The sequence below is a fragment of the Callorhinus ursinus genome, unplaced genomic scaffold, assembly GCF_003265705.2.
Source record: "Callorhinus ursinus isolate GAN/ISIS: 27379988/994484 unplaced genomic scaffold, GSC_fseal_2.0 scaffold201, whole genome shotgun sequence".
Taxonomy (NCBI): Eukaryota; Metazoa; Chordata; class Mammalia; order Carnivora; family Otariidae; genus Callorhinus; species Callorhinus ursinus.
The window spans coordinates 44,157-70,608 of record NW_027397263.1 but is presented as its reverse complement, the minus strand read 5'-3'; the positions used below and the strand labels follow the sequence as shown (position 1 = coordinate 70,608).

General features: G+C 52.1%; 2 protein-coding genes across 2 annotated transcripts; both read right to left on the bottom strand.

Moving 5' to 3' along the window:
- Nucleotides 1–1,078: 1,078 nt before the first annotated feature.
- LOC141371992 (voltage-dependent N-type calcium channel subunit alpha-1B-like) lies at nucleotides 1,079–4,962 on the bottom strand (the record flags this gene model as incomplete). Its single annotated transcript, XM_073890456.1, has 3 exons — nucleotides 4,903–4,962; nucleotides 3,456–3,547; nucleotides 1,079–1,222 (listed from the first exon to the last, which is right to left on the bottom strand). Coding segments are annotated over exons 1-3 (296 nt in total), but the record flags the coding sequence as incomplete, so codon positions are not given.
- A 445-nt stretch (nucleotides 4,963–5,407) lies between these two features.
- LOC112818718 (voltage-dependent N-type calcium channel subunit alpha-1B-like) lies at nucleotides 5,408–18,008 on the bottom strand. Its single transcript, XM_073890455.1, has 6 exons — nucleotides 17,931–18,008; nucleotides 16,532–16,733; nucleotides 16,085–16,249; nucleotides 15,676–15,786; nucleotides 15,177–15,260; nucleotides 5,408–5,482 (listed from the first exon to the last, which is right to left on the bottom strand). Exons 1-6 carry the CDS (start codon nucleotides 18,002–18,004, stop codon nucleotides 5,408–5,410), a joined length of 711 nt encoding a protein of 236 aa, XP_073746556.1. The 5' UTR covers nucleotides 18,005–18,008.
- Between the last annotated feature and the right edge of the window lie 8,444 nt (nucleotides 18,009–26,452).

Genomic DNA, 26,452 nt, shown 5'->3' with positions numbered 1-26,452 from the left:
GGCACCCGCCATCCTACATCCTACTCTCTGTCTCTGTGAACTTCACTCGAGGGCCTCAGATAGGTGAAACCATACAGTTATTTTTCCTTTTGTCACTGGTTTATTTCACTTGGCATAATGACTTCACGATTCATTCATATTGAAGCATGGGCCAGACCTGCCTCCCTTGTTAAGGCCGAATGATAGTCCCTTGTATGTTCATGTCTCATTTTGTGTACCAATCACTTGTTGGTGGGCACTATGTTTGCTTTAACCTCCTGGCCATTGTGAATAATGCTGCTATGAATGTATGTGTACAAATATTTATTCAAGTCCCTGTCTTTAATTCTGGCATATGCCCAGAAGTGGAGTTGCTGGATTATACTGCCATTCTATTTTCAGTTTACTGAGGAGCTACCAGACTGTCTTCCACAGCTGCTGCACCTCGTCACATTCTCACTGGCGTGATCGAGGGCCTGTTTCTCCAGCACCCCAGCAAACAGCAGGTGCGGCTTTCTTTCTCTTTTTCTCTCATGCCTGTGCTTACTCATCGGTCATGTTGGCTCTGTCTTTAAAGTGCAGCTCAACTCCTTTCATCCCCACCCTTCTCTAGGCACTGTCACCTCCAGCCATCTCCTGACCACTCTTCAGCCTCTCCTGACCAGAGGCCAGAGCAAGGTTTTAATGTATCAACCAGATTGTGTCATGCTCCTGCTCAAAGTTTCCCAGAGGTGTCTGCTGACTTGGACCTAGTCCACTTACCGCCCCAACAACCAGTTTCCTGAGGCTCATCTGCCCCAGGCACACCAGCTGGAGTGCTGCTTCTTTGTAACTCATCACCATGGCAGAGGCTAAAGACTAAAGGACGGTTGTCCCGTGGAAACTTAAAACCCTTTCTGAGAAGGAAAGGCAAGGCCCATAGGAGCTCATGACAGAGTGGGTCCTTTTAGAGGTCATTGTCTCTGGGGAAACAGGACCATCAACACAGAATCCGCTTGTAATGTGACATGAATCAGTATCAGGGATCAGTGAGAGATGGAGGGGGGGCCTGGGATGGATTGAGACAGGTGGACACATGGGCACAGTGACCAGGACTTACCAGAAAGGAGCAAGGAAGATGAAGGAGACGAAGTAGAAGTAGACAAAGTTGCTCCCACACTCACTGGCATTGGCGTGCTCATCACAGGCCTGGTTGCTGAGACAAGACAGCATGATCTCATGCCAGGCCTCCCCAGTGGCACTCCTGAGAAGAAGGGCAGAGCCATGAGACCCACAAAGGAAGGCCCAGGCCAGCCTGAGAAGAAATCTCAGAAGACCTGGCTCAAGTGCATACCCTCCCTGGGCTCCCTCCCACAGAGAACCCACTCATATGTAAGGTCTAGGTAAGAGACGCCTGCTTCTTAAAAAGAATCCTCTGGCATTAGGTTTTCAAATTGATCATTAACTCGGAAAGAACTAGTTACGGAAAACAAGGCACTGCACCAAAAGTCAGCACTATGGTGAGCACCCCTTCATGGACCTCTGGCACCTCGAAGCCAACACAGCCCTTCCTGGCCTCCCTCACCCAGCATGTGCCATCCCAGCCTTCCCTGATTCAAGAAATGGGGGCTCCATCCCATTTCTTAGGCCAAATATACTGCAGGCATCCCTGCCTCCATTTCTTCTCACCAGCTTCATCAGCTCATCTACCTTCAAAAACCAGCTAGACTCTTACCACTTCTCAGCACCCTGGGCTAAGCAACAACCACCTCCCCTGAGCTGCTGCAATAGCTTCCTCACGGATCTTCCTGCTCTGCCCCACCCAAGAGCCAAGTGGGTCCACTAAACACAGGTGAGATCAGGTCACTTTTCCTCTCAATGACCCCTCACTCACTGCAAAAGCCAAAGTTCACACAACTGCCCATAGCTCTGTGAAACTCCCAGCCTGCTCTTTCCTCATGGTCACTGCTCAGTCTACTCCAGCCACACCAGCATCTGCTGTTTCCTGAACACACCAAGAACAGCCCCACCAACCTGAGTGGCCACCCTGGAGGACCTTTCTTCATGGACTTTTGTCCCTTGGAGTGTGGCCAGCACGAGGGCCAGATGTGCACTAGACTTGCAGGCAGACCAGGGGCCTGGCCCCCCCCCCGACACTGGGTGTGCCTGCATGGCCAGCTCTCGGGCCAAGTGGAGCCCATTTCCGATTAACAATGGCTAGGAGTAGGGGGCTTTTCCTGCAGGGCAGCTGTCCAATGCCAGGCCTGACTGATACCGGTGCTCACACGTGACACAGAGACCAGGGAGGAAAAGAGATCTTTGAGAACAAAGACTTAAAACTAAGGCTGGTTTCATAGGCCTGCCTCAACTATTGCAGCACGAGGCAGGACATTAATTAATGAAGAGATGAAATGAATGTAATAGCTAAAGTCCAGAGAAATGATGTCATTTGGAGAAAGTGTAGGCCTAAGGATACTTGTCCATCTGATTAAAAAAAACAAGAGTCAGAAAACTCTCTCCAGGAAGCTTACCTAAGCAGATTGGTCTGATCTCCCTCCATAAAAAGAAGAACCTCCACGGGCCCTGGAATGCATCTGCCTGGGATTAACCGTGCTGGGCATCTCCCAGCACAGGCCTTACTGCATCCTGCTGCATCTGCATAAACAAACACACATGTGGGCACCTCAAGAAGGAGACCCAGGCAGGGCTTTATGTCAGCACCCCTCCTCCACAAGTCCCTATGAAGAGCTCCTTTCTTCCCTCCTAGGGTCATGTGGTGGGCTTGCCTTAATGAAGGGGACCCTGGAGGCAGTGAGACATTTTCACCCCCTCCCCACAGCCCCCAAACCAGGGTAGGCCACAGAGAGTGTGTCACGTCTTGGAACAAAAGCTGACATGCAGCCCTGTCGAGCACACAGGGAGGTGCCTGACCCAGAAACAAGCTACTCTGCCTGCCTTGGAGCCTGGAGCCTAGGGGATTGCAGTCCTGTGAGCCATGGGGCAGGTGGAGGCTCTCACTCTGGCCAGTTGAGTTCCTTGGGTCCCTCAGTAGCACACTCTGTGTCCCCCTGCCCTGCCCCCGCCCCCGGCCCCGATCCCACAGACCCTGCAGTCACCAAGGTGAGCAGATGCAAAGCCTATGGCCAGCACACCAAAAAAGGCCCTGCTGGACACCTTCTGTCCTCCCAGACCCTTGGCTGCAGCTTCACCAGAGGCCTTCTGGCCACCCCTAGAGATCTGAGCTGAGGTGGTCAAGGCCAGGCTCACCTGGGGCTCTCAGGTTGACCTCCCTCATGGATTTCCCTTCCATCTGTCCCAAGGCCCAGGAACCCTTAGGGAAGGAAGGAGGAAGAGGGGAGAAGAAGCTGGGAAGGCCCACTGAGGGGAAGCCAGCACGAGCTGGGGGTCGGAGGGGGTGGCCCTCTGGGTCGGCACATGCCATGTCCCTCCTGAACGGAGGAGCCTCTGAGCCTGCGCTGACTCCCCAAACAACACACCTGAACAACAGCATCAAGGCTTGCAAAAACATCCTGAAGTTGTTGTGCCGGTTGATGCTGGTGTCATCATCCAGGGCAATATTTCCAAAAACCTGCAATAAAAAAGAAGGCTGCAGGCTGGTACTGTTGGGCCCTCAGGAGCTGTGGCCAGGCAGAAGAGGATGTGTGCACATGAGGACCCACAAGGCACAGGACACTGCCCTTGGCCACCACCACTGCGGCAGGGGCTGGAGGGGCCAGCACTTCCAGCCAAACACGTCACTGCCCCCCCCGCCCCAGCTCCGCATGTCTACACCTGCGAGTCTGCATGCCAAGTAAAAATGCCACCCGGAGCTAAGTTTACATGGGCTGCGCTATATATAAGACAGGAAGCATTTGAAATTTCACCCTGTCATCAATGACTCCGAAGCAGTAATTTTATTGGTAATAGCTATGAGGTCAACTTGAAAGTTTCTTTCTAAATTTCTGTGCAAATATCACAATGGGCTTTCTATCCATTTTAATTGATTTATTTTTAGGGTTAGGAATGCAAACAAGTCAGTAACTGTACTTGGCTTAAAATCTGGAATCTGGCTGAAAGATTTATGAACTATCACATATTCACCAAAAACAAAGATCAGTGACCCTTCTGGTCTTATAAATTCCCAAACCAAAGCAGGCACAAATATATATATTTTTTAAATAGCATCAGATCTCAGCAAATTTTAAAGGAAGAGAACCTTTCAATCCCTGAAGTAGAGTTTAAAAATCACTTTTCAGCTAACCTTTAAGACAATGGCTTCTCCCGCTATAATTTAACATTTTGATCCATCTCCCATCCTACTGTTGAAAAGTGGCCATATGCCAAAGTTTTAAAACTGGAACACTGCTTTGTCTTTTAAATGTTTTTCCAAGTAGCTGACAAAGGGTTCTTTGGCAAAATAAAGGCAATCTAACTTATTCAAGCTGAACTTGACAGTATAGTGATCTGGTGTGATCCTGTTGAATTTTTTCTTCTGTAATATATAATTTCCTGTAAAGGATCAGGTCAACTCTCTGGACTAACAGAATGACCAGCTGGTGCTTTGCAGGCCACTCAGCACCAGGCAGAGGTGCTCAAAAGCTCCACCACCATGGGGGCCCGGCACCCAATCAAACATGCCCATCAACACCCTAACAGCCCAATGGGGTTCCACTCAGGAGCGCAGCAGAGCATTTTCCCACAGACGGTGGAGCTACGCCTCACAAGTGGACTCTGGGTGACAGGCCCAAACCCGTGGTGCCCAGCCTCCATGTCCTTATTGGTAGAACAGCCTTTCTGAGAATTAAGTTCATAAAGTGCTTCAAACATAGAAATGTTCCCCAAGTGCCAATCTGTCATCGATGCTATTTGATGACCATGATTAGTGCCCTTCTGCCCCAGGGCACAGGGGCCCCTTCTGCTCCCTGTCCCATCAGGCGCACCCACCTGCATGCCGATGATGGCGTAGAAGAACAGCATGGCGATGAGCAGACACATGTAGGGCATGGCCTGTGCAGACATGCAGAGGACAGGGCAGCTCCAGGGAGGGATGCCCAGCTCCCCTGCTCGGGCCTCGTCTGCAGAGTGGATGGTGGCTGGGTCTCTGGGGCCACCCAGACCCCAGCGACCGCAAATCCACCCCCACTGACCATGAAACCCATCCACCAAGAGACCGCCTCTGTTCCTTCGTCTATAATCAGTCATAGAACCCACCTCAGAGTCAGTGAGCATTACCAAGTTGCTCTCTGGATCACTTAAAATGTCTTTGTAAACTACAGTAGGATAACGGGTGCCAACAAGGAGCCTCCACGAGGAGGGGCTGCTCTGGTGGCAAGGAGGAGCTGGTGGCCACAGCACTGTGCATCACACAGGGGAGGGTCAGGGCACGAGGGCCATGCCTGGGCTTCACCTTGAACGACTGGATGAAGGTCCACAGCAGGATGCAGATGGTTTAGCCTTGGTGCAGCAGCTTGATGAGCCGGGCAGCACCCAAGAGGCGGAGAAAGCTGAGGTTGATGAAATTGTTCTGTAGGAAAGAGAGGCTGTTCTCTAACCTGCGGAGACCAGCCTCCTGCAACTGCAGGTGCTGCTCCCCACCCACCTCTCCTTGGGGTGCTGTGGTCCCGAAGAAAAGTGCATACAAAGAGAAATCGAACAAAACGTCACTGCTCTACGGTATAAGTAGCAATCAGCCACCAGAAAACCTTCCAAAAGTAAAGCTTGTCATTGCAAATCACTTCTCATGCAGCAAATCAAAGAAACCCCTCCACTTTAGGCTCCCCTGCACCCAAAAGGGAGGGAGAGAGAGAAAAATTCTCAGAAGCAGCTCCTTGCTGCCAGGTGGAGCCAGGAGACCAACTGTGGATGGGCCTCTAACACTGACCACCTCTTGCAAGACACAGCCAATCCGTCCAAGTGCTGGGCAGGGCTGCTTCTTCACCGAGAGCCTCTGAAGGGCCAATCGCTTCTCCATACGCCTAGCAAAGCCCCTGCTGCGTGGGACCTGGCAGAGGGGCAAACATCTCTTCTGGGGCTGCTCCTGGTGCCTGCAGACAAGTCACCATAGGAAGGGTAAGTGTTGGTGATCCTGCTGCCCACACCACGGAAGCCACTTATGAAATCCGCAAATGGTCTCAACTCCAGAGATCTCAGTGTATCTAGCACTGCTCCCTCATCCAGGAGGTTCAAAATCAAGCACAAAAAGAAGCAATAAACTCTGGACTCCACAGATTACCTGGGAGGGAGGCTTCCACCCTGGCCCAGGGGCGCCTTGAGTTATTGGCACATCCCTTTCAGGGAACACGGCTCTGGACGGTGTCCATGACGTGGGGGTGCTTGTGGCCCTGGGCAGTCTCCCACCCTCTGTCTGCTTGGAGACCAGGTGCCCGTAATCAGCCTGACAGCAGCTTCCTGCCACTTTGGTGTTTTAACATATGCAAGGAGCTCAGGCCTAGACATATCATATTGCCAGATTCAGTGGTCAGATGAAGAGAAAAGAACATGACAGGTTGAATGAGAGCAGCAGTAGGAGAGCACATTCAGGAGGCATGGGGAGCCTGGGGAGAGCTGGCCGCCCTCCCTCCCGGGCTGCCCATTTGCTTTAGCCTGGGCTGAGGCCTTTGGTGGAGAGGCAGGTCTCACTCTTACTTCTAAGGACAGTGGCCCCAACCCAGCCCTTGTCTGCCTCTTTAGTTCCCACCGGGGTGGCTGGAGACTAGACTGTCTCTGCTGGAGGGCTAGATGTCGGAGCCATGGGTTGGGAGGTCTGGTAGTCACAAGGAGGTGCTGACTGTGGTCCAGATCAGCAAGAAGGCAGGAGTGGACCTTGAGGTGTGACCCTGGAGGGCACACAGTTTGCCTAGAGCTCCCTCACCTGCTTGTGCTGGGGAAAGAGAATCTCAGTGGTACAGGATGGCCAAGAGACATCCACCCCTGCCCCATGGGCCCCAGGTTCTCAAATGAGCCAGTCACCTCGGGAGGATGGGCACAGAGATGGAAGGGAGACTTTGTCTACAGTGCTGGGAAATCCTTTGTACAAGACAATAAAGCAGAGGAACGGGAGGGAGCTTCCAAGGGCCCGGCCTCTAAAGCACCTGCTCACTTGGGTCTGGAGGGGCCAAGACTGTGATAACACAGTTATCATTTGCCCAGCCCAAAGCGCTCTGCTCAGTCCACTGGCACAGACGAGAAGATTTCCTGGAGATATTGGGGAAAATCTAGGCTCTGGGTGAGAAAGAAGGGATGGAAGACAAGGCAGGGGAAGGCATTGTCCATCCACATAGTGCATAAACGCAAAGCTCAACAAGTCACCTGCTACGTTTTGTTGAGACTCAAGTTCTCACTCCTCCTCCCAGATGTCTTTTCTCGGGGCTCCAGTGGGCATTAGGGAGAGGGATGGGGTGGCAACAGACAGACAGCCCCAGAGAGCCATGAGGACAGATGGCGACAGCAGCCACAGATACTCCAAGCACAGTGTGGCGGGCAGAGCACTCCGTGGCTGTGCCCAGGGCAGGAGCTGCCAGGCAACACCATGCGAGTGCATGCAGGAGAGCAGGAGGCAGCAAGCACAAGGCAGCCTCCCACGGCTATGCATAGTTGCCTCTGGCCTCGGCCAACCCCTTGGAGATGGACATAGCTTGCCCCATCCTCCCAGAGTCCGTGGTTTCTGTCACACCAGAGAGCACCTACTACTTCCCCTACTACTTCAAAGCCAGGCCTTCCTTATTGCCATCTGCCTCTGCATCAGGAAAGGTCTAGAGCACCCCAAAGATGCATCATCGCACCTCTCAATGTGGTAGCTGATTCACCTTGAGGGTACACTGGTCCCTGGCTCCTTTGAGCCCCTTGCTTCCTCATCCACAAGATGGAGACATTAGGACATTGTGCCCAGACAGTGAGGAGTCCAAGATTTAAGGGATTTAAAGGTACACCGGGCATTGTGAAACATGGCCCCCACAAAGGGGATCAACAGGCCTCAGACCCGGATCAGCATCTCCTGCATCGAAGTACATCACTATTTCCAGTCAGGGTCAAGCAGAGTGACCTGTGCACATCTGCTGGGGGCCACAGTCTATGCTGCAACAAACTGCTCTCCTAATCAGCTTTGTTCTCATGGGACAATGATGAAGAAAAGAAAAGCTCTGTATACCCCAACATGCAAAGCATGTCAGGTGATGATGTGTGCTCTGGAGGATGAGGAAGGGCACGGGGGGGTGCTCTTCCCAAGTGGACGGGAAAAGGCCTGAATGAGTTGAAAATTTCTGTGGCATCAAATGACATTTTTCTCACAACTCAAGATCTTCTGTTCCACTTGTGAAACACTTTATCATTAATGTTCGTTTTGTAAGAGGAATCTCAAATATTTGCTACTTTATGTGAATTTCTAGTCACAGCTTTAGTTTAATCTGCTCCTGGAATCTTTGCTCTCCTTGCAAACATCCCTGAAGGCCTGGAAGGAAGCCCCAGTTCATGCTACCTGCACTCCACACGAGCTCACTGAGCAAGGCTGCACAAGTGCATCAATGATGCCTGGGTGCAAGAGCCCTGAGCTTCACTGTCTCTGGGGGCAGACCCTCTTCCCACTCCATCAGGTCTTACACCACCCCTTTTTGAATCATGAAGACAAAATCTCCAATCCCCTCCAGGCTTGAGACCCAGAGAGGGTTCCCTATGGAAGGGCATGTCCAGGGAGAATGTTACAGGAGACATCGTCAGAGGCCACCGGGGAGAACCAGCCTTGTATGTTGGTACGGTGGGGAAGGGAGCAGAAGGGGGACGGTGCAAGAGAAACCATGGACTCTGTAGGATCAGGTCCAAACTCATGTCCTACAAAAATCTCCCCAATTCTGAGCCCGATCCCGACAAGAAACACTGGGCACTTAGCCGCTTCACTCAGAAGACCCTACACCTCCTCTCTAGACCCAAGGCCAGCTCCTGAATCCAGTGGCTCCTGGGAGGGCCTTCAGAAGCCCCTGCTGGAGCCCAGGAGCCGAGAAGAGGCCAGAGGCGATGGGTGTACTGCCAGACTCTGACCACACCCTTCAGGAAGGCAGTGGTGAGGGGTCTCAGGAAATGGAAGGAAGAACAGGGGGAGAGCAAGCAAAGCAAGGAGTTTTAAGAACTGTTGAAAGTCATGAAACCAACCGTTTCCTATATGTGACGTTTTCATGGATGGATATTTGCATATTATTCACAAATTGGGATGTTTGAGCAGCAGGTGCGCAACATACAGATGGAGACATGGTTTTCGCGTTGTCTGTTGGTTGGATGGCGTGAGTCAGCAGGTAGGTTAAGGGAAATCAAGAACAAAAACAGAAAACAAAAGAGAAAATGAGTCATCAACACAAGCAAAAACTCAAACTTTGAATACTTCACTGGAAAATTTTAGGATTTTAGTAAACTTTGCATATTTGGCTTAAAATGCATCAAATCAAAACATATTTTTGAAATCTGTAGGTTATGCAGACAGGGTGGCATTCATTTGCATTCCTGTTTGTAATACAAATCCAAAGAGGACTCACAGACACTTATTTTTTTATTTCCAGGCAAAGAAATCAATGTCAGTTTTATGCTTGCTTGGGAATGCTGTCTCTACATGACCCTGGTTAAGACTATTACTCTATTTTGATTAAGTTGGTAGTGGGAACTGACACTTATCTTTTTGCCTAAGGAAAAAAAAGTACATCACAAAGTAACATCTGAAGTGACTACAAATGGACAAAAATAAAGACACCACTAATCCACATGACGACTTCCTTTCATCTTTTCCCCTCTCGGCAGAACTGGGTGAAGGACTGAGCTCCGAGAGCACCAGCGGCCAGGACACAGCAGGGTTTCCAAGACAAGCGGCTCCTGAGCCCTCCCACCGGCCCTGCTAGGCATCGGGGGCCGATGGCAGCGGCCATGGAGGGCTTATTTGAAGCAAGGTCTGATACAACCACAAGCCCCCTTGGCCTTGCGTGTCCAACAGCTGAGGGACAGACACTGGGCTACTCCAGCCACCTGCACTACAGAAGGTCTCTGCCTTGTGTGCGGGCCTCTTTGGAGGTGGAGGTTTCCCTGCAAAACAGCTGGGCATCGTGCTCTCTGCATGTCTGGCAACACCCACCCTTGATGCCTGCTCATCAGTCCGCCCTCTTGGGCGAGGAGGCACACACGTGAAGAAACCCCCAGAGCTGTGCCTTTGCAGAGAGGAGTGCACTGTCTGGATCCCTTTATCCAGGGTCAAAGATGCCTGTGTCCAAGGACGGGGCCCTTAAGGATCAGCAGCCAGCTTGCTCCTCCCAGAAACCACACTGGTACGAACTATTTCTGGATGAGAAGCACTTGGGCAATGCCACAATGCCAATGGTTGGTGTGACAGAACATCCTTGGTTTTTGTGTGAAAATGGCAGCTCAGAACTTTCCCCGCATTATTTGGATTATTAATTTTTTAAAACCATAAAACATACCACATACACAAAAGCATATGTATAAATATGTGTACGGATGCACATTTTCAAAGAAAAATCATAAAATGTCCATATATTCATCACCCAGCTTAAAGAAAACAGAATGTTACCATTACTTTTGAAGCCCGTCCTGTCTCCCTTTCTCCTCCCCAGATGTAGTAGCTACCCTTAATTCTTGTTAATAATTGTTTTTCTTTACTGTCTTATGACAAACTCTTAAAATGCGTTATACTTGACTTTTCTTAGCCTTTTAATGGGACGCTACCGTATGCAGCCTTCGCGGACTTGGGCAAACTTGCGCTGACGGCAAGCAAACTCTGCTTCTGAAAAGCATCCCTCTTGATCTGAGAACACCACCCTCCAGTGCGTGCGGCACTTCACTATGTTCACGTCCCCTAACAATCAGTGCGTTCCGCTGCTACTGCGAACAAGGTAGCCACGACCCTATGTGTGAAAGTGTCTCCAGGCCACCTGCCCGGACACCCTCTGGCTTATGTGCCTAAGTCCCTGCAGGCATGCATATGTCCAGCTTTCCAGGGACTGCCACACTCTTCCGAAAAGGTTGTCCAATGAAAACCCCCAGCAGTAGCGTGGAGGTTCTGGCTGTCCCACTTGCTAACCATTGGCATGGCTGGAATTCCTCTTTGACGTTTGACAAACCGGAGGGTGTGAAATGGCATCTCAATGTCATTTCACTTTACATTTCTTTAATTACAAATAAGGGTGAGCAGCTTTTCCTATGTTAATTGGTCATTTCTGTTTCTTATTCTTTTAGTAAAATGCCCAATTATGCCTTCAGTTCATTTTTCCATTCGGTTGCTTTTGTTTGTCTTAATGATTCACAGAAGAGCCTTGCACATTCTGCACACGAACCTTTGCTAATGGTTTGGGAAACCTCTCTGCCCTCCGGCCACGCCTTTGTCACTAAATGTTGGTGCATCTTAGAACTCAGTAGCTCATTCTTTTCTCGCCTTTACTGATCTCATTCAGTCTCATGGATCTGATATCATCTCATATGCTCATGGTTCCCAATCCTATGACACTGGCATGAATCTTTTCTCTAAACTCCAGGCCCATCTGTCCAACGGACTGTTGGATGATTCCTTCAGGGAGGCCAACAGGCAACTCAAATCTAACATGTACAAATTGCATCCAGTCCACATGTACAAACAGTCCACAACAAACCTGTTCCACCCACAGTCTTTCCCATTTCAATTAATGATAATCGACGTTCCCAAGTGCTCAGACTTTGATGCCATTCTTGCTCAACTTTCAGAGACATGTCGTCCATCTGCAGCTCTACTGGAAAACACATCCAGAATGACGGTCTCTCACCTTAGACCCTCGGCTGAGCTCCCTGCTATGGCATTCAGTGGCACTCACATACTCACAGGCTCAATACTCAATTGTCAGCATCCACATCTCTTTTCCCTGAGAATTTTCCCAGGCCAGGACATGAGAATTAACATTCTCTGGCCCCCTCACCCCAGCAGCCTTCAACTAGTAGCTAAGAGCACTTGCTGAAAAATACCCCAGTCGGGTGCCTGGGTGGCTCAGTTGGTTGAGCGACTGCCTTCGGCTCAGGTCATGATCCTGGAGTCCCGGGATTGAGTCCCGCATTGGGCTCCCTGCTCAGCGGGGAGTCTGCTTCTCCCTCTGACCCTCTTCCCTCTCGTGCTATCTCTCAAATAAATAAATAAAATCTTTAAAAAAAATACCCCAGTCACCCCGCCACTTGCTGGGATAATGGAGGCTCAGGGCTCCCAATGAGGACCCACAGTGGTACCTGGCTTCATAGTACCATGTATTGGCTGCCCCCCTTCCCTGGCCCACTTCCTTGTTCCCCTAGTATTCCAGGGATCACCTCCCAAATAAATGACTTGCATTGAACTCCTGTCTTGGGGTCTGTTTCTGGGATAACCCAACTAAGCCCTAACTTGCCTAGCTGCTTCTGCCTGTGCCCTGCACTATATTCTCAGCCAGAGGTTTGGTCTGAAAAGCCAGATTATATCACTCCTTTTCCTACCTCACTCAAAATAGAGGGCACAGTCTCATGGCAGGTGGCCCAGTGCCCCAGGCCTTGCACCTTTGCTGCACCTGTCTTCCTTAGCTCACTCCTACCCCAACATATCATGGGATGATCACTAAAGCCAGGAGGAAAAACTCAAGCCTGTTACATGAAGCCGTTGGCTGAATACATTGGTGTCACTAGAACCCCACACAGAGACAAGCTGGAAGACAGTGGTGAGGCAGAATTCTAGGTGGTGAACCTGAGCAGCCATGGTGCGGATGGAGAAAGAAGTTGCCTGTGGTATGGATTACAGGACCTTAGGCAAGAGCTAAAGCTTGGCCAGGGCTCCGGAGGGAACAAAGGTTTGGGAAAGGCATCCAGATGTGCCTAGGGAATGGAGGCGACATGCAGGTCCTTGTATTACACATCAGTGTCCACCACAGAGCATCCACAGCTGTAGGGGCACTAAAAACCAGGCCTTGAGATGGTTTACCCAACAGATGACAGCCAGCCTCTATTCTCACCAGCCCCAGTGTTCACAGAGTAGATCCATGAATGGAGTGACCATGATGGCTGAGATGAAGGCTGTGCCTGAGCCCAACAGGTGGGCTGATCCAGCTATGACCACTACTAAACACCCAGCCCACTATGAGAAGTCAACGAGGCCTCTACAATGCACCATGCTTTAGGCTGTCAGCCAGCCACTTGGTGGTAATTTGCTTACATGAGAATCCTTTCACCTGGAAATGGCAGTGATTTGTCTCTACTGGGATCACTCATACTCTGGGTGTGGGTTTGTCTTTGCCCATGGAATACCCTGGCCCACACCAATACCAGGGATTTACCCATATTGGATTCCACATAACATCGACTCCAAACTGAGCAAGCAGAAGCAGGTACAAAAGGAGCAGGTGACTCGGGATCCACTGGCATATAATATTTAATATCATTCAGGAGGTGGAAACCTCATAAAACCCTGAAAAAGCCTCTTAAAGACACAGATTAATGCTGGTTTGGTGATGTACCTCACAGGGTTGGGATATTGTCCTTCAAGATGAACTGAAAAACAAGAGATGGTACTGGGTGTCCAACTGTCGCACAGATCCAGAAAGCAAGGGGTGGAAGTAGGGGTGGCCCCTCTCACTATCCTCTAGCAACCCAGGTCAGACTTTGTTCTCATCATCTCCATAAGTTTAGGTTTGGCAAATCTAGAGGTCCTGGCTCAAGGGGTAGGGAAGGCTTCCACTGTGGAACACCAAAGTCATAGTGGGCCCCTGTCACTTGTGCTCCTCATGCTGTAAGATCAGGAGGCAGAGCAGAGTTTCCAGGCTGGCCAGGGTACTGGATGCTGGGAATGGAGAAGGGCAGAGCTACCATTACATAGGGTAGGAAGAAGTCTATCTGGAAATCAGGTGGTTCATTAGGGCCTTTCTAGTGCTCTATGACCAGTCTTAATTATGACTGGACTACTATGGAAGCCAGAACCACACAACAGTGTGACAAGCAGGGACTTGGGCTTCATAGGGTGACAGTGTGGGCTGCCTCATCCTGCCCAGCAACTAGAGTGGCAGAAGGCTGGCCACCAGTCAGGGGACCCCAAAAGGGGTTAGGAAGAATAAGTTAATGAACATCAACTTAACTCAGACTAGCTCTAGCTGGTCACCAACCCTCTTCTCCCACACATCGTGACCAGCATCATCCTGAAGAAGGAGGGAAGTGAACCCAGTGTGAGTCGTGGGCAGAGCTGAGTGGGGCCAGGGTAACAGCAGACACTCGTGCGCTCCAGTGCAATCCTGTTACCAAGGAGTGTGATATTCCTTCCCCCCAGTGGTGCCAGAGCCTGCTTTGCCTGCACGTGGGATGCACTCAGAAGGGCTGGAGGCATCTGACAACTGCAGCCCCCAGGTGCAGCCCTTAGTGGTGGACTAATCCGTACAGAGGCATGAGCTCTGCAGCTCTGAGGGGTGACCACCCTGTCTCCAAGACCCCGTCGGGGATGACCCAGATGCACCCCGGCACTTGGCTCCAGATCCATTTCTGATCCCCCTTCTCTTAGCCGTCCATTTCCCCAAACTTCCCTCTCATGGTCTTGCCCGGGAGTGCTTCCTAAGAAATGACTTGTACAAGAACCCCACCTTAAGTGTCTGCTCCTGGAGAAGTCACCTTAGGACTGAGATGAGATTTTTTGCCATTTAATTCTGACATAATGCATTGTACTCAAAGAATACTGCTTTATGATTCAGATTCCTTGAAATTTGTCGAGACAATTTCATATTTTAGGACTTGGTCAGTTTTTGACATATAATCTGTGTATGTTTGATATGAATGAGTATCCCATTTTATTTACACACACACACACACGTAAAAGAAACCTAATATTCTAAAATATTCTAAATTCTTGTTGGTTTTAGTTCATGTACTTTGGTGCCAAGTTGTTAGATTTGTCAGACACACACAGATTTAAAAGATTCTTGTCTTCCTGGTCAGTTGTTACAATGAAGCTCCCAGGTGACTCTCAGACCACCAGCCTAGAAGACCTTTTGGAAACCACTTTCTTATCCAAGAGAAAGCATTTCCCAAGCCAATACCCAATCCCCAACTCCACCTCTGGAGAGGAGCCTCCTTCTCTCCAGGGGCTCCTGGGGAACTCTGGCAAGAGAGAAGGGGCTAACACTCAGGACCTGGAGGCGCACTGAGGAGCACTGCCTAGAAGGAAACCATTCTGGGGCCCTGCAGGAAGGACAGGAAACACTACTTACCGCAATCTCTGTTACTAAAATATCAGTAATACTTCCCAACACAGTGACAAAGTCAAAGACATTCCAGGCATCTCTGAAATAGTTCTGGAGAGAAAAAAGAGCAGTTACTGCTAGAGGCTGGTAAGGGTTCTGCCAGGCAAGGAGTTGCAGGAAGTACCCTTAATCAAGAAAGGAGCAAAGGGACAGATGGGCCACCCAGGGGGGACACCACAGCTGGGTAAGCAAACACCTGTGGGTCTGGGCAGGTGCAGAACTGAGAGCTGTATGTCCAAAGAGGAGGAGCCTGGCCCCACCTGTCTCCAGCAACTGGGCTGGGGCAGAGCTCAGGCAGCTCAGGTTATTGGAGAAGCCCCTTCCTCAGGAGCCCCTGCAATGTCACATTTGCTCTGGGGGCTTGGGGAATTCCCAGCTCTAAGCTACAAGTCCCTGAAGACCCCCCTACAGAGAGGGAGCCAGAATACAGACCACCAAAACGCCAAGAGGGAGCCAAGGCACCTACCAGCACCCCAAAAGCGATGATCTTCAGCACGCATTCCATGGAGAACATGGATGTGAACACAATGTTCAGGCACTTCAACATTAGCTCATATTCATATGGTGCGTCATAGAACTGCACGGGGAATAAGTGCCATTGGCTACAGGTTCGGCTGCCCCAAGACACCCCAGCCTAGACCTCCTGCCAGAGCAGAGAGAACTGCACGCCTGCCCAGGGTAGGGATACCCGTCCCTGCTCTCCCCGTTTTCTCCCAGGACACACTCACCATCTCAGCCCACAGAGAACCCAGGGCACTGGGCTTCTATAGGCATCCCATGCTGACCAGGACGTGATCAGCTGCAACTATGGCTCTCTTTCTCTCTCTCCCACACCCCAGCTGGCACCCACTGTCCCCTGTGCTGGGCCAACATACCTTCATCATTAGCACCACTGTGTTGAGGGCGATCATGGCCATGATGAAGTACTCGAAGGGAGGCGAGACCACAAATGTCCATGTCTTGTACTGGAATGACTGTTTGTCCTGGGGCATGTACCGCATCAGGGGCTTGGTGCTGATGGCGAAGTCGATGCAAGCCCTCTGCCCGGGGACAAAGGAGCACTGAGAACATGGTGGGGTTGGGAGGAACCCCACACTGCAGCACCCACTGCACCCCACACCTGTCTCTCTCATCCTCGCAGGCAGCCCTGACCAGCCACACTCGGTCTCTCCCTGCCTCTGTGCTGGCCACCAGCTATGCGGTGATGAGCGAGTCCCATGCAGAAGGGAACTCCAGTGGTTCAGCCCATGCTGCCCATCAGGGGAGCCCAGCAGAGCATCCAATGCACACGTGCACATGGGGCAGAAGAGGGAGCCACCCACCTCGTTCTTCTCCAGGCTGCATTCAGACATCACCTTGTCCCCCTGCTCCTGGAAGGTGATGATGATCAAGGCCACAAAGATGTTGACGAAGAAGAAGGGGAAGACCATGAAGTAGACCACGTAGAAGATGGACAGCTCCATGCGGTACCCAGGGCTTGGGCCCTGCTCCTCATAGGTGGAGTCCACACAGTGTTTCAGGACCCTGTACCAAGGGCAAACACCAAGTGTCAGGGGGACCCCTGAGGAAAGAGCCATGGGAAAATCAAGACCTGTATCACAGGTGAGGCTTGCATATCTGAGCCCAGAGATGGTAAGAGGAAGGGGATGCTCAACACTGTGGGCCCCAGGCCGCTCCCCAGGACCGCAGTCTCCTGAGGTAGACTACCTTCCCTATAGGGCTTGTTCTCAGGGCTGTTGGAGGGCCATCAAGGGGAGGTCTCCAGGGACCAGAGGTCCTAACCCCAGGACAGTTGGAGGCCCAGGAGTTCTGCCCTGCCCTGCTTACTCCCGGCTCACACCTGCTCAGGTCCAGCTCACCAGTTCATACCCAGCTTCACCTGCCTTTAGAAAGTTCTGGGCTTCTGGAACAGCATTGACCCTACCTTCTGAGCGGTGGTCCTCCCAGCCCCAAAGGAAGTCCCCAGTCATCCAGTGTGGCACTGAATACATACATCCCTCTGTCTACCCTTAAATGAGGCCAGAAGGGTAGCACAGGGAGTCACCAAATAGACCCATTCTCCCTCAGGCCTTCAGCCACTCAAAAACGATTTTCAGGAGATCACTATGCTGTGTACTTTGTCTTAATCTCGTCCTCTTTCCAGGTTGCCCACTCCTAGAAGGCAGAGTCATGTCTTACCTGGTGGGTGCAAGAGCATATGGTGTATTTGCTGGAAGACTAGAACACAAACGGATGCAGAGTTTGAGACTCCCTGCCGAAGCTTCCCCTCTGCTCTAGCGTGATCTGCTACAATGAGCCAGTGAGCACTCACATGGGCTGCCCTTCTCCTGTGGACACTGTGAACAGTGTCAGCAGAACCCAGAGCACACACCCCCTAATCTGTACCCTAATCCGTACCCAAACCCATACCCCTAACCCGTAACCTAACCCGTAACCTAACCCGTACCCTAACCCTAATCTGTACCCTAACCCATACCCTAACCCTAACCCGTACCCTTACCCCAAACCCCTAACCCTAACCCTATGCCCTAACCCTAGGCCCTAACCCTAACCCTGGCCCTACCTTAGGCCCTAACCCTAACCTTAACCCTAGGCCCTACAGCATAACCCCTACGCCCTAACCCCTATGATCTAACCCCTAGACCCTAAACCCAACCCTAGGTTAGCTCCTGAGTGCTTTGTTCCCTAGGGCTCGCTCCAGAGCAAGACCAGAGGACTCACCTTCCACCCAGAAAGAATGCCCACCGTTGGGAACTCCAGAAAGGATTCACAGCAGGAGAACGTGGCATGCCCATCCCAGCGAACCCACACTTTCAGGAGTCCCCTGGCCGAAAAGAAGAGCAAGACACTCATGCTGACCCACGCCCTTGACCCCCACTGCCGGGAACCTCGACACAGGGCTGGCACATCAGGCCTCCCGTGTCCCTATGTCCTAAGAATCAGCCTAGGTTGGCTTCTGAGGGGTCAGTTCCCAGAACCTGGCTACAAAGCCCCACAGATTTGGGACACCCGAGCAGTATCAAGGGACTCAGGCTGCCACCCAGAAAGTAAACCCACCATTTGCACTCCTGAAAGATATCAGAGCAGGAGGACTCTGAATGCCCATCCCAAGGAATGCACAAATTTTGCGCCCTCTGGCGGCAAACCCTGAGCCTGACATCCCACCTCACCCAGGCCCTCAAGACAAACCCGTGGGAAGCAGTCCACAGTGCTGGCACGTTGGACCTGCCGTGCCCCTAGGCCCTCACCCTATCCCTCGCTGGCTTCTGAGGGCTCTGGCCCCAGAGGCCTGGCTCTAAAGCCACAGGGACCGGGGGTACCTGAGCAATACCAGAGGATTCAGCCTGTCTCCCAGAAGCAAACTGCAACATTGGGAACCTGTGGCAAACATTTCGGAGTGGGAGCACTCTGCATGGCCATCCCAGCGAAATGCCACTTTCAACGGCCCCCTGCCTGCAAACCCTGACCAGACTCTCACCCTCACCCACGCCCCAACTCAGATCCCCTGCCCCCCAAAGCTTGCCCCAGCGTGGGCAGATCAGGGCTGAAATGGCCCTAGGCTGTAAGCCTATCCCTAGGTTAGCTTCTGAGATTCTGTTCCAAGAAGCCTGGCTTCAAAGCCCCAGGGATGGCAATAGCTAAGCGACACCAGAGGACTCAGCTTGCCAAAAAGAATTCAAAAACACTACTTGGAACTCCGGAGAGCGTTCAGAACTCAAGAACTCTGAATGCCCATCTTAGCCAACGCACAAATTTGGCGCCCTCTGGCGGCCAACCCTGAGCCTGACACTCAACCTGACCCATGGCCTCAACTCAGCCCCAGGGAAGCGCCTGTCATGCCCCTAAGCCGTAAGCCTAACCCTAGGTTGGCTTCTGAGTGCTCTGTCCCCAGAGACTGGTTTCAAAGACCCAGGGATCTGGGACACCTAACCAGTGCCAGAGGACTCAGCCTGCCACTAAAAAGGAAAACGTGCCATTGGGAACTCCGGTACGCATTCCAAGCAGGAGAACTGTGCCCATCCATCCCAACGGACCCCAAGTTCAATATGCCCAGGCTGCAATCCCTGAGCCTGACATTCCGCCCTCACCCATGGCTTCAACTCTGACCCCAGGAGTCTCATCACAGCGCCGGCACATCAGCCTTCTCATGCCCCTAAGCCCTAAGCCTAACCCTAGGTTGGCTTCTGAGCGCTCTGTCCCTAGAGCCTGACTCCAAAGCCCCAGGGCTTTGGGACACCTGACCAGTACCAGAAGATTCTGCCTGCCACTAAAAAGTAAAACGTGCCATTTCGGAACTCCGGTAAGCATTCGGAGCAGGAGAACTGTGCCGGTCCATCCCAACGAACCCCGAGTTCAACGTGCCCACGCCGCAATCTCTGAGCCTGACACTCCCCAATGACCCACCGCCTCAACTCAGACCCCAGGAAGCTCATCACAGCACTGGCACATCAGGCCTGTCACGCCCCTGGACCCTAAGCCTCACCCTAGCTTGGCATCTGAGTGGACTGTCCTCGGAGCCTGGCTACAGAGTCCCAGGGGTGGCTGTAACTGAGCAACACTAGAGGACTCAAATGTCAAAAAGAACTCAAACACACTACTTTCAATTCCGGAAAGCGTTCAGAACCCGAGAAATCTGAATGCCCAACCCAGCCAATGCACAAATTTGGCGCCCTCTCGCGGCGAACCCTGAATCTGACGCTCAACCTGACCCTCGCCCTCAAAACAAACCTCCCAGAGCTGGCTACAAACTTGCACGTCAGACCTGCCATCCCCTAGGCCCTAATGGTGACCCTATGGAGGTTTCTGAAGGGTCTGTCCCCCCAGGGGCCTGGCTCCAAAGCCCTAGGGACTGGGGACACCCGACCAGTGCCAAAGGACTCAACCTGCCACTAAAAAGGAAAACATGCCATTGGAAAGTCCGATAAGCATTCGGAGCAGGAGAACTGTGCCGGTCCATCCCAACGAACCCCGATGTCAATGTTCCCAGGCCGCAGTCCCTGAGCCTGACACTCCTCCCAGACCCACGGCCTCAACTCAGTCCCCAGGAAGCTCATCACAGCGCCGGCACATCAGGCCTGGCGTGCCCCTCAGCCCCAAGCCTAACCCTAGGTTGGCTTCTGAGCGTCTCTCCCCAGAGCCTTGCTCCAAAGCAGCAGGTATTCGGGACAGCCGGGCATTATCAAGGGATTCGGGCTGCCACCCAGAAGGAAACCACACCACTGGGAACTCTGGGAAACGCTCAGGCAGAACTCTGAATTCCAATCCCGGTGAAACTGAACTTTCTGCACCGCCTGGCAGCAAACCCTGAGCCTGACATTCAACCTGACTCCTGCCCTCAAGACACACCGCCCAACCCAAGCTCGCCACAGTTCCCGCAGAACAGGGGTGCCGTGCACATGGGCCCTAAACCTAACCATCACGTGGCTTCTGAGAGGTCTCTCCCTAGGTCCCTGGCTCCATGCCCCAGGGATTTGGGCCACCTGAGCATTACAGGAGGACACAGACTGAAACCACACAGCAAAATGCACCATTTGACACTTCTGAAAGCATTGAGAGCAGGAGAGCTCTACCTGCCATGCCCCTAGGCCCTAACCCCAACCCTAGGGGGGCTCCTGACTGCCTTATTCCCACAAGTCTTGGTCTAGAGACTAACCTGTACCCTAACCCTAACCCATACTGTAACACTAATCTGTACCCAGCACCTAAACCCTAACCCCTTACCCATACCCCAACCCGTACCCTAACCCGTACTTTAAACCTAACCCATACCCTAATCCTAACCCGTACACTAGCCTGTAGCCTAACCCTAAACCGTACCCTAACCCATACCCTAACCTGTACCCTAACATTAAATCCTACCCCCAAACCATAAATCCTATCCCTGGTGCTATCCAAAACTGTAACCAAAACCCTGAACTTTAACCCCTTTCTTATTTTTCCCTGGCCTGGAGTTTCCTTGTTCCCAACCATGTGCATAGTCTCCGTTCCATGGAAAGTTCATCCCCCTAAAATATTTCTGAGTCTCAGTTTTAAATCTGCACAGCTCAGTCCCATTCCGAATGGTTGCCTTAGGTTCTAGGGCTTACCTGTATTTAAAGCTCCCAGGTGTACCCATGAGGATTACTCCTGCAGCCCAAGTCGTCTCGGTCCTGGAAAGGCAGTCCATTCTCCTTCAGTCTCAAAGCACATTTTTGTTGGATAGGGTAAGTTCTTGTGGGCCCAAGAGCCCCCTCCCAAGACCCAGCCTTTCAAGATTCTTGCCCTGTTCCAGGTTCCTGCCTATCTGGACCTCCACATCTTGTGCATAAGCAGTAGGTACCTCCCCAGCCTGCCACTGTCAGCTGGGGTCTCTCAGGCCTGTGGAGGACAACCTAGTCCCAACCCATCTGCTGGCCACCTGGCTGTTGGGATCAAAGCCCCACAACTATTTCTTTGGCAGCAGTTTTAATGTGGTGACTATCAGCCCCAGGACCGTCTGCCTGTTCAATCCCCAGCTTCGTCAGTCCTCACAGGTGTCTATTATACGGAGATAACACGTTATCTAACATTTAATCCGCTGCACCGGCCAAGGAAGTCCACTCTCCTCCAGCTCAGCCTTCAAAGAAAATAGGTACATTTGAGTTAGTACAGGCTTGGAAATGGATAGATTCCACATACCCCCAACAGCCCGCTCCTGAAACCAGGCTTCTCCTGAACTTCTCACTGTACAGATCCCTGGGTATGTCCCTGTGTGGGACATGTGTGTGCAGTATGCAGTGATCAACCAGTTTTGTGTGTCCAGGACCCTACAAGCCAGTGGAGTTCTGACCTCCTCAACATAGTGACCTTCTTAAAGGAGGGGCACACCCCTGAAAATCGTTGCATGGTGGCAGATTTCCACGTTTGGACTGATTGCACACTGGGGATGCTGACTTGCACAGCAATCAGTGCTCGCAGCTGTTTCATTGAAGGGTAACCCAGCAAGTCTGTGGAGCCCCATAATGGCAAGGATGTGCAGCTTCCTCCAGCTGGGCTGTTAGGGGGAATATGTGCATTTGGAAGTAGGCAGATATCCGATGCTCCAAGCAGCCCGCTCCTAGGGCAGGGCCTCTCCCTAGAGCTGCCCTATTCCAGCTCCCTGGCTCCCCAGATCTGCCCAGCTTGTGCAGGCACACCACACATCCTTCAGCCTGCAGAGCACAGCCTGAGCCCCACAGGTCTGTGGAATCCTTCTGCATACCTCCCGGGGAAAGGGTTACACCCCTGAAAATCTCTCTCAGCAGCACCTTTAGACTGCCAGCAGTCAGACCCCGTTTGGACCGGCTTCCTGAAGGGGCTCCGGGTCTCTCTTCTTAAACATGGCCCAGACAATCCCTCACTCTCACCTGCCTCTTCCAAGGGCCTTGACTTAGGGTCCATCTTGTCTGATATGGGGATGGCACACCACATCTCCACTGGTTAATGTCTGTATGGAGGATCTTTTCCACCCTCCCACTTTAACCCTCTTTGTGTCACTGGGTCCCAGGTGAACCTCCTGGAGACAGCATGCAGCTGGATCTTGTCTTTTAAACCTAATCCTAACTTGAGCTCTGCCTTTAACTGGAGACATCCGCTCATTACTTCTAATGTAAATGAGCAGGAAGGACTCACTTCAGTCATTTCCTATGTGTTTTCTGTATGTCTTCAGCTTCTTTTCACTGAGTTAAGATTTATTTCCAACCTTGAAAACATCTGGACTCATCAAAATGGTGCTGCTGTAATTTCTTATCCTACTTTAATGCTTCATATAGAGATTTTCAGACATAGACACAGTGACCCAGCCCAACAGCACGTGGTAAGAGTTACAAAGGCCTCAGCTATTTAACAAAACCGAAAGTGACAACCAAATAATGCAGCACAGGACTTGCGCGTCTTTGATGAGGACATAATCAGGAGCAAGTTATTCAAACAAACCAAATGCAAATTTGTTTTTACACTTTTCATGTGTACTTTTAGTCTTTGCTTCATACAGCCACTGGTAATTGAGGAAACTTTCAAGTGCGGGATGTCTAAATATTTTTTAAAGATTTTTGTGTATTTGAAATAGAGAGTGAGCAGGGGGAGGGGCGGGGGAGAGGGAGAAGCAGGCTCATCCACTGAGCTGGGAGCCCAGCGGGGCTCCCGCCCTGGACCCGGAGATCCTGATCTGAGCTGAAGGCCGAGGCTTAACAGACTGAGCCACCCAGGCGCCCTGGGATTTCTAAGTATTTTACTAAAGAAGACACGAAAAGGCCACAAACTACAAATGCCTACACCAAAGAGGGAAACACGACCCAGCTGCATTTACCCGTGTCCCCGCCCCTCAGCACCGCAGGAGGCCCTCCCGCCGCCCGCCGACCCTGCGGCCAACCAGGCCTACCCACGCCCGGCTATGCCGGGCACCTCCCGTCCTCCCTCCCGGCACCGCGCTAGCCAGCCTGTACCCCAGAGGGGTCCTTCAGGCCTCAGGCCGGGCAGCCCTCCTGCGGGTCCTTGTGCGGTTGCCTAGCAGCTGCGAGGACGCCAATGGAGCCGGAAGCGGAGTGCGGCGCCGAGAGAACCCGGCTGGCCCGAGGGCTCTGAGGCGGGACCGGGGCGGGGCAGGACGGGGGACGGGGCGGAACGGGGACTGGGGGACGGGGCAGAGTGGGGCGGGGCGGGGACTGGGGGACGGGGTGGGGCGGGGGCGGGGCGCAGCGGGGCGAGATGGGAACCGGGGCGGAATGGGGCGGACTGGGGACCGGGGAACGGGGTGGGACGGGGCGGAACGGGGACTGGGGCGGGGCGAGACGGGGACCGGGGGACGGGGCGGAACAGGGACCGGGGGACGGGGCGGAACGAGGCCCGGTGCAGAACAGGGACCGGGGCGGGGCGGGGGACGGGCGCCGACTGGGACATGGCTGGCCACCGGCGGGCCCACCGGGGGAGTCCGGGGTCCTACCTCGTTTCCCTCAGGTGGCAGGCCCAGGCGGGAGAAGCACGGATCTTTGGGTTCATTCCGCGGTGTGGGGGCGAGGGCAGTGCAGCCTGACAGGGAAGGTTGTTTCCCAGATGTGTTGGGTGTGCCCAAAAGATGTTGGTTGAATGAAAGAAACCTTGCGAAGTGGATGGCGGAGCGCCAGCTGTTGAAGGTCTTCCAGCCTGGAGTTTAGGTCTGGGTTTGGCTTTGGAACAGGTCCCTCTGCTCCAGGGGGGGATGGAAGGGGCAGCCCCTCGCTATGCTCACCAACCACCTACCACTTGCCATACACGGGTCATGAGATGAGGGTACCTGGGTAAACAAGGCTCAGCCCCTACCTGAGCAGCGGTACAGTCAGGGAACTCTGGGTCCTGTGGGCATTTTCCACCCCGACGGGGTGCACACCCGTCCTAGCTCTTGCCACAGGAGACTCTGCCAACATTGTGTCTCCTTTCCTCTGAGCCGAGGACAAGGTCTGCTCATGGGGAATCGAGCCTGAAGGCATCATTTCTGTGTGCCCCATTGGCTCAGAATCGGTGCTGTTGTGCGTTCTTAGTACAGTTTGAAAAGTTGTATTTGGCAGTGAGGAGAAAAGAAACAGCTAGAGATGATGTCACACCTAGGTGTTGGCACCAACTGATGTTTGGGGTGGGCAAGAATTAAGTATTTGCTTTTCATATGTTATTTGTCCCTGTGTGGCAGAACCTACTAGTCCAAATCTGGTAGGCCATTACCCGAGTCTGCTGCCAAGGGAAGCAATGTTGGTGGAGGTGCAGATTTGGCGTCATCACTATTTAGGAGATACTTGAAACTACTAGAGATTTAAATAACCCTAGAGAAGAGGGTCTGGAGAATGCCCACATTGAGAGAGAAAGAGGCAGCTACTGACTGCAGCAGGGTAAAAAGTGAAGGGGAAGGGGAAGGCATGAGGCAGGTGATCAGGAATGCACATTAGATGTCTTTGGCTGTGTGGTCTGTCATTCAGCGATAAGAGCTTAGTCCTACAGACCACTGTCTCTGTCTCACATTGATTGTTTTTTTGTCCTGTTTTACTGCTGAGAAAGCTTGCCTATATACAACTTGTCAAATAGTCTTTCCAGGTGGGAGTGGGAGGTGTCGCCGTGAACATAGCTGCCGTAAGGAGATGACATAGAGTCATAAGTGGCTCATAAGTGCACAGACGATATACACCCAAGTGCCCTTGCATAAGTATAAGGTTACCCAGCATCTCATCACCAGCTGGCTCTAGAGCCCACATCTATAAGCATGTATGGCGTGTCACGCTCTGCTCAGAAAGCTTCACATCTGTCCTAATTTCATTGTCACACAACCCTCTGGCCATATTCCCAAGGCCACATAGCTGATGAGGGGTAAAGCAGGGGGTTTGTTTGAACCCAGACAGACTGACGAATCCTGAAAATACTCATGCCTGCTTCATCATTCCCTGTTGCAGCCCCAGCAGGAAAAGACAGGGTCCTTGGTCTTCCTCACCCAAAGTTCCTCCCTCATGCTCCTGTACCCTCTGCCATCTGTCTTTGCAACCAGAATATAGGACCATCTTGCACTTGAAACATGTGCACACAGTGAACAGGTGAACAGGTATGAGACTGTTGCTTGTTGCAGCAACTGCCCAGCCAGGAGCCCAGGGGTTTCTTTCTGGAGCCTGCCATCTTTAATTCTCAAGTGGCTAATCCAGCATTTAGGCTTGATCTGGGCCCTGACCAGAGTGGGCAGTTGACCTGAGACCATCGAGATCTCTTTCTCAGGAATTCACAGATGGACATAAGCAATTCTGATTGAGGGCAGACTCCTGCCTGGGGTTGGCCATGTGGACTGAGCATCAGATGGCCACGCTACAAAACTTCAGACTGGGGTCATTCTTCCAATGGACTCAGACCCACACCCCTCCTTCTGAGTCAGCTCACCTCACAGAAGTGTTCCAGGGCCCACCTGCACTGATTTAATAAGCAGAGATTCTGAGTGTGAGATGCAGACCATACCTGGCCTGTCACCCCAGATCGCCTTGTTCCAACTTCAAAAATCAAGATTTAGGAAACCACAATGACCCCTGACACACAAGCAATTCCACCCTGTTGGAGGGTGACAGAGGGAGGACAGATTTGCTGGGGGAGGGTTTGGATTGAGTCGGGGAGGGCAGGTAGGAAGAAGTCCAGAAAGCAAATATAAATATAGATATATAATATATATCTATATTTATATTTATTTATTTCATCTTTGTTTTCTTGGGAGTAAAGGGCTCACTGGGTCTGTTGGGAGTGGGGTTGGA

Excerpts from the sequence above, each read along its gene's own strand:
- LOC112818718 (XM_073890455.1), bottom strand. The coding sequence starts at position 18,004 with ATGGGCATGCCACGTTCTCCTGCTGTGAATCCTTTCTGGAGTTCCCAA. Across the intron at positions 16,734-17,930 it reads GCATTCTTTCTGGGTGGAAG|GGTCCTGAAACACTGTGTGG; the intron begins GTGAGTCCTCTG and ends CCCTTGGTACAG. Across the intron at positions 16,250-16,531 it reads GCAGCCTGGAGAAGAACGAG|AGGGCTTGCATCGACTTCGC; the intron begins GTGGGTGGCTCC and ends GTCCCCGGGCAG.